Source organism: Anarrhichthys ocellatus, unplaced genomic scaffold (genome assembly GCF_004355925.1).
Source record: "Anarrhichthys ocellatus isolate YVR2014 unplaced genomic scaffold, GSC_Weel_1.0 scaffold16, whole genome shotgun sequence".
Lineage (NCBI taxonomy): Eukaryota > Metazoa > Chordata > Actinopteri > Perciformes > Anarhichadidae > Anarrhichthys > Anarrhichthys ocellatus.
The window spans coordinates 2943099-2956335 of NW_022280046.1; the positions used below are offsets into that span (position 1 = coordinate 2943099).

General features: G+C 42.8%; 1 protein-coding gene across 2 annotated transcripts in view; it reads left to right on the forward strand.

The window, feature by feature from the left end:
- The window catches only part of ulk1b (unc-51 like autophagy activating kinase 1), a 22292-nt gene extending 9488 nt beyond the window's left edge, over positions 1-12804 (forward strand). Inside the window, exons 7-27 of one of the 2 annotated variants that reach the window (XM_031855698.1) lie at positions 714-787; positions 1003-1104; positions 1889-1947; positions 2489-2571; positions 2831-2881; positions 3116-3207; positions 3377-3542; positions 3739-3802; positions 4014-4100; positions 4466-4609; positions 4704-4852; positions 5392-5651; positions 5793-5989; positions 6206-6327; positions 6543-6668; positions 7174-7358; positions 7746-7930; positions 8513-8631; positions 8755-8912; positions 9314-9449; positions 9729-12804. In XM_031855698.1, coding sequence (XP_031711558.1) covers positions 714-787; positions 1003-1104; positions 1889-1947; positions 2489-2571; positions 2831-2881; positions 3116-3207; positions 3377-3542; positions 3739-3802; positions 4014-4100; positions 4466-4609; positions 4704-4852; positions 5392-5651; positions 5793-5989; positions 6206-6327; positions 6543-6668; positions 7174-7358; positions 7746-7930; positions 8513-8631; positions 8755-8912; positions 9314-9449; positions 9729-9784 — 2615 coding nt within the window. In that variant the 3' untranslated portion in view covers positions 9785-12804. The remainder of the gene's footprint in view (positions 1-713; positions 788-1002; positions 1105-1888; positions 1948-2488; positions 2572-2830; positions 2882-3115; positions 3208-3376; positions 3543-3738; positions 3803-4013; positions 4101-4465; positions 4610-4703; positions 4853-5391; positions 5652-5792; positions 5990-6205; positions 6328-6542; positions 6669-7173; positions 7359-7745; positions 7931-8512; positions 8632-8754; positions 8913-9313; positions 9450-9728) is intronic. The other variant, XM_031855699.1, reaches the window with a different exon arrangement.
- Positions 12805-13237: the final 433 nt, after the last annotated feature.

Below are 13237 nucleotides of genomic sequence, written 5' to 3' on the forward strand. Positions count from 1 at the left end.
TGTGTCTGCCTGTCTCTCTCCCCCACTCACTCAGTCCATCTAACTGTCTGTCTGTCTGCCTGTCTCACTCGGCCTCTCTCTCCTCTCTGTCTATTTTTCTGTCTGTCTCTCTGTCTACCTCTCTGTGTCTCTCTCTATCATACAGTCATTCAGGTCTTAGATATTTTTAGAGGATTTCACCCCCCCTTCCCCCCATTTCTAATTAAAAGCCCCACAGAATGAATTCTAACTGGAATGCTTGTGATGAAGCCTCTCATTTTAGTGTCAAACATTATGATTCTGTCTCCTCTCCCCCTCTCTCACCCACCCAGTCCCACCCTTTCAAAATAAAAGCCCCACAAATACAAGTTTCAATCCAAGAGTATGAATCTAAAATGCAGAAAAGAGAGTAGCGCTATCTCAATTGAACCTGAATGACACTACCGGTAACATTGGCGTGTGTATATATTGCGATTTCTTTGGGCAGTAGAAGCCACACTGTCAAAATTTCTTTAGGAATTTTCTAGTTGCTATTATGATTTATAGTTGTATCGGTTTTAAAAATAGATACTGTTCAGTTGGGAACCTGTAGGAGACAAAATAATGTAATTTTTAGAGCACTATGGATTTTTTTTTTTCCTGCAACCGTCTCTAGTTTTTCTTCTGGGAGTACTTTTCTATTTTTCTGATTTCATCCGTTTCAGTCTGAGCATTTGCACATTTTCTCTCCACAGCGGACTTTGGCTTTGCCCGGTACCTCCAGACCAACATGATGGCGGCAACACTCTGTGGGTCCCCTATGTACATGGTATGCATCCTTAAACCCGATGATGGCTGTTGCTTCTGATGCTTCTCTTATCGTTGCTCACGTGAAAAAAGCAGAGCTAGGAGCGAGTTCTTTTAATATCACAGTCTCTAACACATAATAAGGCATGAGTAATGCTAACTTAATCGCCTCATTGATTGTTCATCAAAGAGTTCCACTGAAGTGTCGCAATCTGACTATATTTATTTCCTCTCTAGGCGCCTGAAGTCATTATGTCCCAAAACTATGACGCCAAGGCTGACTTGTGGAGTATAGGAACCATAGTGTTTCAGTGTCTGATTGGAAAGGCTCCTTTTCAGGTAAACACGTTATGACAATGCATGTTTTTTGTTTGTTTTTTGCAATATGATCCGCTTCCCTCATACCTACAACGTCACTTAGGGATGAGCCTGCATCGAAACTCCACCGACCAAAGACATAAATTAACAATTTACTGTTATCCATGGCTTTTAAGAACACAAGCATGTGTGTACAGAACACTGAAAAGTGAAACAATAATTGAATATTTGAATGGCCATTGCATAATATTATAACAATTAGTTTGCTTGTCATTTTGCACAAGATAATGGAATTGAAGCAGATATTTTAATGCGATCAAAAATATGGAAAACGCACGCAGTAATTAAAAATAGTTCATTAACACAAAACTATGCTGAATGATCCTTTAACATGTTTTTTTCTTGGAAACATCAGTTCAGTGTGTTTGTTGTAAGTATTCAAACAGACTGTCTCTTCTCTCCAGATCATGTGAAAGATGAGGAAGAACCCAAAAACCCAGTAAAATGATGCCGTGAAAGATTAAACACATAACTTCTTTCATAACGACCTCATCTAATCTGGCCTAGTAGCATTTCTGAAACTATTAGAGTAGCTTCATTGACGGGCATGTCAAAGCGTGTGTTATTGTGTCGTTACACAGGTGATGGAACCCAGAGCCAGGCACTGCTAATGACATCATCCTATCCGTGCAATGGCAGCATACTGTGCCATAAGCGTGTACGACTGTGTGTGTGTGTGTGTGTGTGCAGATGTACATACATTTACATGTTTTCAACTATCTCTCTGACCTTTCATAATTTTTAGGCTAGCAGTCCCCAGGACCTCCGGCTGTTCTATGAAAAAAACAAGACTCTCAGCCCCAAGTAAGGAGTTACAATGACAGCATGTTCTTTTTAATGTGATCAGCCAATGTTATGGTAAAAGGCAAAACATTAGTGAAGTTAATCGCTTTGTTCTGTATTAGTTTTATGGATTTTACTTCTACGAAATTAGAAACTTTGCTGCGATACATCTTCCGAACAGATTTCCCGATTTAAAAAGTGAAGTCCTGACCTAAACTCTTCAGAGAGACCCAATTATATTTGACAATGTGTTGCTACAGTGCTATTAAAAACGGCCATGCCAGCTGGGTTGTTTTAACAGTTGAACAGCAGTTGATTCACAACATTGTTAGAGATGAAAAGCCCCAAACAAATCCCCAACATCCGAACCTAATTAACGTCTGTAAGGCTTCACATTTCCGTTTCTCACAGCCGCCTACTGAAACCACGCTAAGGTTTTCATTAATTCATTAATTATCTCAAGGGAATTTTAGATAGATCTTTTATTTGGTTACAGTATGAACATAAAAAAAGTAAACCAAGTGCAGCTCAAAGTGTTCCTGTATCTGTTCTGTATTGTCAGCATCCCCAGAGAGACTTCTAGCCATTTGAGGCACCTACTGTTGGGTCTGCTGCAGCGCAACCACAAGGACCGCATGGACTTCGGTCAGTGAACATAAAGTACAGGAAAACGTATGAAACGGTTGACTATGTGCCGTTGATGAAGACCTACACTGCTAACTTACTAATATAACATTTTATAAATGCTTATCTAGTTCCATTACCCAGACAACAGATGTAACAAGTATATTGTGTATGTCTGCATCTATGAACCGTAAGCACAGCACAGTACTGTACTGACATGTCGCTCCGCTCCACTACCACCCACTGATTCTGTTTCTTCTTCTGCTGCTGTTGTTGGTAGATGAGTTTTTTTGTCATCCGTTCCTGGAGGCTAGCTCATCCCTGAAAAAGAGTAAGTAAGAATAAACAGTACACTTCTTAATAAAGCTAGGTTTGATAATTGTCAGTAATACATAAGTGCAGGACTATAGCTCTATTGTATATGATGCGTGTATTTATATATATATATGGTATTTATATATATATATATACCATAGACTTATGACACGATGTGTGTTGGGCTTTTCTCAAACCGCCTTGTGCGTATCCTTGAGTTGTCTTAACAATGCATTGCATTTGGTTGCAGCGACTCCTACTGCGTCCATGACCTGCCTCCCAAGCTCTGCATCAGCCAGCTCTTGTAGCAGCTCTTCCACCTCTCACCTCGCCTCTCCACCGGTTTGTGTTTATTATTCCTGTATTATTTCCTCTGTTTCTCTGTACGTACCGAAGTATCGAGGCCGTGTTTTAGAAAACCGACCAAGTCAACATCTATTTCTCTTTCGCTATTTCCTTTGTGCTTTCTTTCTTGGTTTACCGACTGCTTTCTCTCTCCCCGTCTCCGCAGCAGTCTCTTGCCGAGGGTCAGCACTTGCGTGCCAAAGCTCTGGCCTCCCCTACCCAGGAGGCTGCTGGTTTACTTCTCAAGGACTCCTCTGGCGGGGGTGGCAGCAGCAAGAACTCCTCCTCCTGTGACACAGATGACTTTGTCATGGTGCCTGCTCACATCACCAGTAAGAAAACGTTTTTTTCTACCTAAATATTAAATGCCTCTGTGCACAGTCCTCTCCTTGGCTCCCGCTCTGTAGGATTACTGAAGTCATATTTTATTTTGCATTTTTTTTTCATAGTTTTTATGTGGCATTAATAGAATTTCATAAGCTCCATAAGATCCTTTTTTTCAGTCTCTTTTCTGATTTATTTCTCCTGGTTTTGCAGCGGGTGAGCTGACATGTGAGAGTAAAGTGCTGCAGGACAGCCTGATGAACAGCAGGTAAGATGCAAGGATTGGTTATTCATAGATTGCCATTACCTGTATTACACTAATTTAATGTAGTTGTGTAACAGCGTTACAGAACACCGCTAGTAGAGGAGGATAACCGACTATCCCTAATTCAATTTACAGTAAAAGTGAGAGCATGTTGTATTCCTTTTCAAAATGGCAGCTCGATAAAGTCGTCATGGCGTGTCTCCTCTTTAATCAGCTCTCTGCTGGCTTCTGCTGGTCTGTGCAGCCAAGTCAAAACCCCACCACACTCACCTTCCTGCAGTGGGTCTCCAAGTCCTGTCAGGTAACGCCCTCAAAGCTATGTGTCTGGTTGTGGTGAACGATATAGAAATTGGTTGGTGGTAGGAGAAGAAGAAATAGCAGAAATTGCCAAAGTAGCTGGTACGGTAGATTAAAGTAATTGATATCTGCTAAATTAATACATGTCTTTAATTAACCTCAGTTCACACATGCTATGTAATGTTGTAACTGCCAATGTCTTGGCAGTATTAACAGAATGTCTCTATTGCAAAATATGTGGAGTACTCATTCATGTTGAAAGTGTTAAGCTTGTCTGTGTACACACACACACACACACACACACACTAAGCCTCCCATCGCTCTACTGTTTGCATTGGCACACTCTGTTCTTCTCACTCTTGTTGGCAGGCCCAGTGAATTCTCGGGAAGTAACGATGGGGGTAGCTATGGAAACCACGCACAGTCGTTGCCCATCCCAGTCCCGTCCCAGGTCCACAACTACCAGCGCATGGAGCAGAATCTCCACTGTACCAAACCGGATGGCTCACCCCGGTCTGTGTCACTGTTGCTAGTGTAAATCTGTATTTTTTTTTTTTTTTACATTTATTTAATTGACTGCGGTGACTCATGAATATTCTGTTATTAGGCTGTCCACACCTGTGCGGCGTTGCAGCAGCGGGAGCTCGTTAGGCTTCGGTCGGACCGGGCTTTCCCCCTTCTATGGGCAGGGGGCAGTCACCACCAATCGTAGGCTTTCCCTGGGGGGCGCCAGACCTTTCCAGCTCTCCCCTCAAGGTATCTTCAGAGGCTGCTCTTCACTTTGTAAACCACTTTCACAAATGCACATCCCAGCTTTCTCTATACTACTCTCTATACGATTTAACCAAAGAGGGATTGTATATATATTTAAAAATATATATTAAATAATCAAACGGAACAAATTATTATGAAGTAATTTGGTGCAGCCCTATAAAGTCAATTGGCTTGTCACAAAGAGGGAACTACTTTTGTGGTTAGTATTTGCCAATGTTTCTCTGAGTCAGCCAGTTCATTACTGTTGAAAGTCATTGGTTGAGACAATGAACCAACCTCCTACGTACACAAACACTCTCCTTCTCGCCACCGGTTGCTCTCTACTCGTCTGTGCCTCGTGCTGGCACAGTCCCTTAGCTGTCTGGACGTCCAGCATGGCAGCGTGGGAGTTAGGCAGGACTTCTCTGCAGTCTCTTTGGTGGATCTCTTGTCCTGTTGTCTTGTCTGACATTGAATTTCGCAGATGCCACCTGCTGTCTAAAAGCAGAAACAATGTGACCTCTGTCTTCTGTCCTACACAGCTCCTCAGCACGGTGAATCCCGGCCGACTGCTCAGCAGCACCCACAGCCGACGGGCCTGGGCACACGGCTCCACAGTGCCCCCTGCTTGTCGGAGTGCGCCAGTGGCGGCGGCAAGCAAACGATCAGGAAGCAGCACTCGGACCCGGTGGTGGCCCCCTCGGCAGGTCTGAAGGCTCTCCGCCCTCTACACTCTTCCCCCAGACTCAGTGAGCTGATGCAGCGTAGCCCCCTCCCCACAATCCTCGGCTCCCCTTCCAGGGTGAGTCAGCCGAGTGAGAAAAATGTGTGTGTGTGTGCACGCTTAATTCTCTGGAGATACACAGAACAAGAAAAGACTACCAAAGCAGTTTCAACAAACCTGTGGTACTTCTCCTCTTCTCCCTCTTGTCGCTCTCCTCAGGCCATCCCTCCGTTTGAATTCCCTAAGCCTCCTAGCTCTCCAAACCTCATGACCTTCCTGACACAACAAGGATTGGTCATCGGCAGCAGGACTGCTCAGGCGGAGCTCAGAGACGCAGGACAACAAGCGCTGACACAGGTTATCCAGCCGGCCCACTGCATCCACAGACTGAGCAACGATACCAAGAGCTTTGGAAGGTTAGATGACTGTTTTTGTTTTCTGTGTGTTGTGTTTATCACGCTGATGCTGTGTATCGAGGAGGAATTGTTTACCGTCAGATACAGGATAGACTGGAGTGCCATATATATATATATATATTATATATATTAAACAAGGATGTGCGCCTAATTCATATCACTTTCTCTCTTTCCATGTTCTCTGCTCTGTCTTTGTTTCCTGTCTCTTCGGAGCAGGTCTCAGAGTGCAAGTCGTCTGTCGGACATGCTGCTGATGGCTGCGTTTGGACCAGGTGGACCCGTGGGTGACCGAGGCAGCACGGAGAACTTGACGTCTGAGAAAACCATAGGCATAACAGGTGGGAATTAACAAACATTATGTCTGATATTTTGGATTTCTGTTCGTTTACATGGCTCATGCCGACAACGTGTCATTAATATAGAAGTCTGTCATTTACAGGGAGAGCTCCTTTGAAATACAGTTTAGTAGTTCTTGGTATTTATTGGAAAATAAAAAAGGTCAATGATATCTATCCAGCCCGACCTCCACTCATCGCTCTTTTCTGCCCTCTAGTGCCCCCGGGTGGAGGGGGAGGTCTTGCCCCTGGCTCGATCAGCCCTGCTCAGGTGGTTTTCACTGTGGGCTCTCCTCCCAGCGGCAGAACCCCACCTCATAACTCCAGACAGAGGAAATACTCAGGTACCTCATGCACATTCTAACACAAACAAATGCAAGTCATTGGTCTCCACATCCCGTCTGCAAGCTGGCCGGAATCAAATTCCACTTACGCAGCAGCGTTACGCTCTGCACATCATAAAACATAGAGCACTGGGAAGATATTGCTTTTATTTTCCATGATGTGGAAACTTAATTAAAAGTTTTGGAGGCGAGCATAAAAGGTTTATTTTATTTTACTTTTTCATTAAACCCATCTGTGGAGAGATGTAGCTACATTTAGGGAGTAATAACCCAAATTACATTTTTATCAAACACACAATTTTCCAATTGGTAATTGGAGTTTAGAGCATTTAAGAGAAGAGAAGAATTCATGTAGCTGCTGGCAGATTTTGAGCATTAACTGGAACGAATCTCTGCTCAATACAGTGGTCATTAGGGTGAAAGCCGGAAGCGAAAAGCATAGCATTTGATGCAAAACAAAATATGTATGTATTAAATACATTTTCTCTTTTTCTGACTCCTGCAGGCTCGTTCACTTCAATCAGCCCCGCAGGCTCCTTCACGAGCCGCTACCCCCAGACTGCCACCTATCTGGATGGCTTTGAGGCTCCTTCCAGTCCTCGCTACAGTTTCACTGATCCCATCACAGCCAACATGGGCGGCCGTGTAACCTTTGAGGCTCCTGAGCTGCCCGAGGAGACGCTGATGGAGGTGAGAAGCAGGTTTTAATGCGTGGCTCGAGAAAGCAATGGAAAAAGGAGTCCTCCCTTTGAACCTGTGTATTTCTGCAGCAATTACTTCTTTGTTGTGTACATCAGTCAGGGGTTCATTCTCACAAAACCTCGATATGAATAATCCCTCTTGACAGTGTAGACTGTAAGAAAAAATGTAACAAGAGAGCATAGTGTATTTGAGAGGGCTTAAGATCAAGTCATCGTGGTAAATTAGCCTAACATGGATTCTGTTGATGCTTGCGTTCATTTCACTAATGCAGCCTAAATGGGAAATTACAGTCTGGTGCCCTCGTCTTCTAAATCGCATCACTAAACAATTCCCTTTTCTCTGTCTCTCTTTCTTCCCGACTCTGTCGGAGGGCAGCAGGAGCATACAGACACTGTGCAAAGCCTGCGCTTCACGTTGGATTTCGCCCGCTGTCTGATGGAGGTCGCCGGAGCCTGTGGGGTCGCGGCGTTGGGGGAGCAGGAAGACATTTCTCATCCCTCCCTCTTTCAGCAGCAGAGCCTGGTAGCAGATCAGATAAGCTCGCTGAGCCGAGAGTGGAGGTAAGGCCGTATCGATCAGCTATTAAACATTTTAAAAAATAACCTTTTTTAGTTTTTCAAGTCAGACTTTCATATTGCAGCTCGCAGATGTGTAGAACCTGCTCATGGGTATTGACTTAAATATGTCAACATTCATGCTGCTTCGTATGAAACAAGATTTGTATGCTTGAATGCACTTTTTTTTTTTTTTTTGCACAAGACATAAATATGATAAGTCAGGGAGAAGAGGAGGAGATTTCACGCCTTCTAACATTCGGGGAAACACACTGCAGATGAGTTTGATAATGGAGAGTGTGGTATTTAATGAGAAAGACTTTGATCTCATCTCTGGTCCTCAGGAGATGTTGTCTGCACCACAGCCAGTGGGTTAGGGTTAGACTTGTGACTTTTTTGATGCATAATTGGCCATAAACCTGCTATACAAATCGATCGTACAGATGTTTCGCTAACTTTCACAATTAAACACCAACATTGCATTGTTTGTAGTCTCATTTTTCAATTTAAATTTGAGTTTTAAGTAGTGTGTGTGTGTGTGTGTGTGTGTGTGTGTGTGTGTGTGGGGGTGTGTCTCTCTCTCCTCAGTCATGCAGAACAGCTTGTTCTCTACCTTAAGACTGCAGAACTCTTGTCCTCTGCCTTACACACAGCCATGGAGCGAGTTAAACAGGGCAAACTCTACCCATCCTCGACAGTCAAACAAAGTATGAGCCATTTCCTTTTTTTTAATGAGGATGGTCTTGTTAAGGGGTCTAATACGCATATGAAACAGAATGCATAATGAGTTTCCTGGCAGCATATTAAAATACATTTCTGTCCGCATACAGTAGTGAGGAGGCTGAACGAGCTGTACAAGTCCAGTGTGGCGTCCTGTCGCTCACTCAGCACCCGTCTGGAGCGCTTCTTTTCCAGGAAGCACCGCTTAATGGACCAAATCACCTCCATCACAGCTGAGCGGCTGCTGTTCAGCCACACTGTGCAGATGGTAAGCCAGGGAGGGGGGGATTAGACAGTTGGGATGCAGATGACGGATATTGACCAGCAGGCCAAAGAGTAATCGTTCAGATACTGTACGTGTGGGCATCCAGCAAACCATTAACCTGAGCGCATGTATGGCAACATTTATAAACTTAGGCTCCAAGCAGTTGCTCTCAAATTGTTGCTTTATGGCCACAGCAATATTGTAAGGCAACTAAAGTAACTGTAAGCTAATTAGAGTATTTATATAAATGGCTTAAAGGTCATGCTTTTATTTGTATACTTGCTCAGGAAAGAGTACCACACAAAGCAAGGGAAACTAAAGCTGTTAAAGGATGTTGGTGTTTTAATCAAAAGCTAAAATATAACGCATTATATATTGACTTGAGCCTCCTGGTGTCGTCTCAGGTTCAGGCTGCTGCACTGGATGAGATGTTCCACCAGGGCGAAGCGTCCGTCCTGCGGTACCATAAAGCTCTGCTGCTGATGGAGGGCCTGTCTCTGCTGCTCACTGAACAGGACGACCTCCTCAGTGTGAGCAAATGTAAGTATGTGGGTCAGCTCATCTCACAAAGAGAAGGGACGTCTCCACTCAGCACCAGCAGCACAGTTCGTTGTTGCGATGTTCCTTCAGCTAAAAAAAATATATATATGTAATATTTAGATTTCCTAGTATTTTCCATCTATACAGTGATATTAAAATGTATGTTTCTGCCAGTTCATCACAGACCTAATGCACTAAAGCTAAGCCCATGCTAACACAGCATGGATATGACTTGTTATGCTCACCCACCCACTTCTCTTTTCCTCTTTTTGTATGCAGGTAAAGAGTGCATTGAACGCCGCCTCACAGCTTTGCAGTCGGGTCTCTGCGTTTGACAGTTCCTGCACCGCTCCTTGAGTGTGGCTATGATGTCAGTCATCTGCACCCTGCGCATTACCAACAAACCAAATCTCCACCCACATCTCATGGTTTTAACTTTAACACTAGGAAACCACAAGGCTTTTGCAGTTTGAACTTTAACCGTCGGGGCTTGTGCTCTCCAAACGGCTTGCCGTTCATCCCGAGTTCTGGACAGTGGCAGCGACTTCTCCGGCACTGAACTCGTGCCAGTGTTGTACACGAAGCACTTGTGCTGTGAAAAGAATGTCTGCGCTCTCGTCCATGCGAGTAGGACTTTGCTCCTGGCACTGAAAAGGGCATATTTTTGCCAAGAAGGAAGATTCCTCTCACCAGGCGTAGCACCTGCAGGAGTAGATATCGCCAAGTAGTCACATACCCACATACAATACCTAATTAAACATAAACAGATAGCGTAAGATGGACGAATATCCGCTTGTAGACAAAATGTTATCTTTTACCAAGATCAGTAGCTGGAGGGAAAGTACCTGCTGTACACTTGCATACAGTAAGGACGTGTTCTGATGAAGGGGCGGGAATGTCCAAGTATCAATCTCATCAACTATATGTTCGTCTAAACCCCGTTGTTTGCTTTCCTGGGTTTCTTTATTTCTTGGTATTTACCGAATTGTTACTTCCTCGCTGAAAAGAAGTTTAAAAAAAGCAATGATCCAGCTTGTTTGGAAGCACATGTAAGCACTATTACAAAAACAAACTGTTGCCAAAATTCTATTTAGTTTTGTTGTTGTGTTTTGTTTTATTTTAGATTACTGTAGGTAAAAAAAAAACAGATCCCTGTGTTTTGTCACTTTACTGATTCTAAACTTGCTTAATGTTAAAGACCGCGTTCCATCATTGAACCCGTGGTGGAGGAGGGGTTTTGTGTTTTTAAATGGTGGCTGGTATTAAAGCAGCAGACAGAAAATGGGTCCAGAAAACACTCACTAACCCACTGCTAAATGCAAAAATATAGCTTTTTATTCAACAGGCCCTGAAACCGGTCCGTGAGCATCCCTGGTTGCAATCATGTTGAATATGCTGCAATAACCTGGGATGTATTCCTCAGTGATACAGAAGCTCGGGGGGCTGCAGTTGTTTGGTAATGTCTTCACATGATTCCATATTCTGTCCGATCATATGTTATCAACCAATCATGTTGCAGTCGAGCAAGTTTAATCAAAATTTGAATGTAGAGCTGTGACAGGAGAGGAACAACCCGATGTTGCTAAGATGGATCCCGGGATTAACGTCTGAATGTTTTTGCACTGTTGAAGTACTGTACGGGGATGATGTTGAGTGGAACACGTTAAAACGTGTCCAGTTGTTCTATATACCCTAGAGACATATTTGCTTAGTTAGAGAATTATGTTCCTCGCTTTTTATTGCAGTTCAGTTGCATTATAGTTGCTGTCAAAAAGGCAACGTGTGTTAGATGTGAGGATGCTGACGAAGAGAGATGGTATAAGCTATGAAACCGTAGAAAGATTTCTTTGAGAAGAAAAAGGAAAAATACAAAAAACAAATTGCTTTACACTGAAAAATTACTTGCGTTGACTGTGCCGTGTTCGGTTTCAGAGTAGTTAGTGGGTTGCCGTTATGTTAGTTTTGAAAAGTGACCGGTTGATTTGCAGTGCTAGTTTAAAAATGTGTGTTGTACCTGAAATATTTGTGTATCGTTTACCCTTAGCCATATATCTCAACAGGATACCTTTTACTCCCCTTAAATTTTGGGCCAATGGGAAGGGTCAACTTCTCCTTTTGGTTGCTGTCAAAGAGAAGTTTGCGAGCATGCATGCGTGAAGTGATGTTTCATGTATTAATGGACAGTGGGGGGTTTTGTTCCGTACAGAACTATTGACATTGCTCTGCAACAAGATGTGAATGATTTGGATTCTGACTCCAGTTGATTGCGTGGATGTGGTTCAACAATATCGGATGGAAATCAGAGGTTCCTCTGGTGTAACCGACTTTCTTTTCCCCCCGAGGTGAGCATATTTTGGAACAGGTTGTTGATGTACGCTGAGATTTTTGGAGCCAGTATAGTAGCACTGTCAGCAGAACAGAAAGGAGGAGATGATATGATATAAATATACATAATTTTTATTAGATTTTTTTTTGTCTTTTGTCAGATTTTCTTTCATATATTTTCTTAGTTCTGACTCTGCTGAGAGCGTTCTGCGAGTGTGCAATGTTTGTTAGAGTGAACATTCCTAATATCGACTCATCCACAGCCTCTCTGTCTCTTACACATGCTGTTCTGTCGGTATGTGGTGGCAATGTCTCAAAAGAAAGGGATGACATCTCACCTTTACAAAACTGATGCATGTCTCACTTTTTTTTTTTCCCTACAATCATTGCTACTGGCCATCTTAATGATAAGTATCGGTGGACGGAGTCAAAAGATCATTTGCGCAGCTGTTGAAGTAATATAAAACAGCAGGGTGGTGTATTAAGTGCAGAGCTAGTGCCCTTTGACAAGCATGTGTCCACTCTGCTGAAGTGTACTTGAGCAAAATGCTTACTCCCCACGAGCTTCAGGGCGACTGTTCAAAGTATCACGTAAAGATATAATGTAGTGTGTGAACTCCCATAATATATCTGTCATTGATTTAGATCATTCTTTTCTATGTTTGCTAAGAACCTACCTGAATGTTTTCATTTTTTGGATTTCACTCTACTCATTCTGTATCACCTGTAAATATTGTAAATTAAGTTATTGTTGTAGTGCATATGATGCCGCAGGAGTGGAGAGAATGGCACCATACCACCAATACATTTCCAAAGAATAGGCCTTCTTCTGATCTTCCATATTGTCTCTTACTGTTGCAAAAAGCATTTTAATGTTGTCATATCTATGACAGACACTTTCTCAGTGTCCCTGTGTGTGTGTGTGTGTGTGTGTGTGTGTGTGTGTGTGTGTGTGTGTGTGTGTGATGTAACCTTTACTGTTTGAGAGTTGCAACATGAATAAAGTGAAAGGAAAGGTAATTTGTCTTAAGATGAAGTGGGTTTCCTTAATTTATATTTAACATCCACAAGGAATAGTTTTCCTCATTAGTCCCCATGGCTATGGAATAATGTTCAAGGGAGGCTGGCAAGGCACGTCAGCAGCTACAGTCCTGCTGCTGACCCAGTAAACCGCTGCTAGGACCAATTAAACCTGCGGATTTACCATTAAGTCTATTTAAAGGAACATGCCCATGTTTTTGGCATGGTTTACACACGTCATTACAAGACACATAAATTCAACATTACAGATGGTAATTTCTTAAAACATAATGTTTAATGTTTCCTCACACTACATGAAGCCACTGGTTTCAACTAACTTCAGTTCCCTGAAGCATTGTCAATGAACACCAAACATACCGTATATATATCTATATATATATATATATCTATCTATCTATATCTATCTATATCTATCTATATCT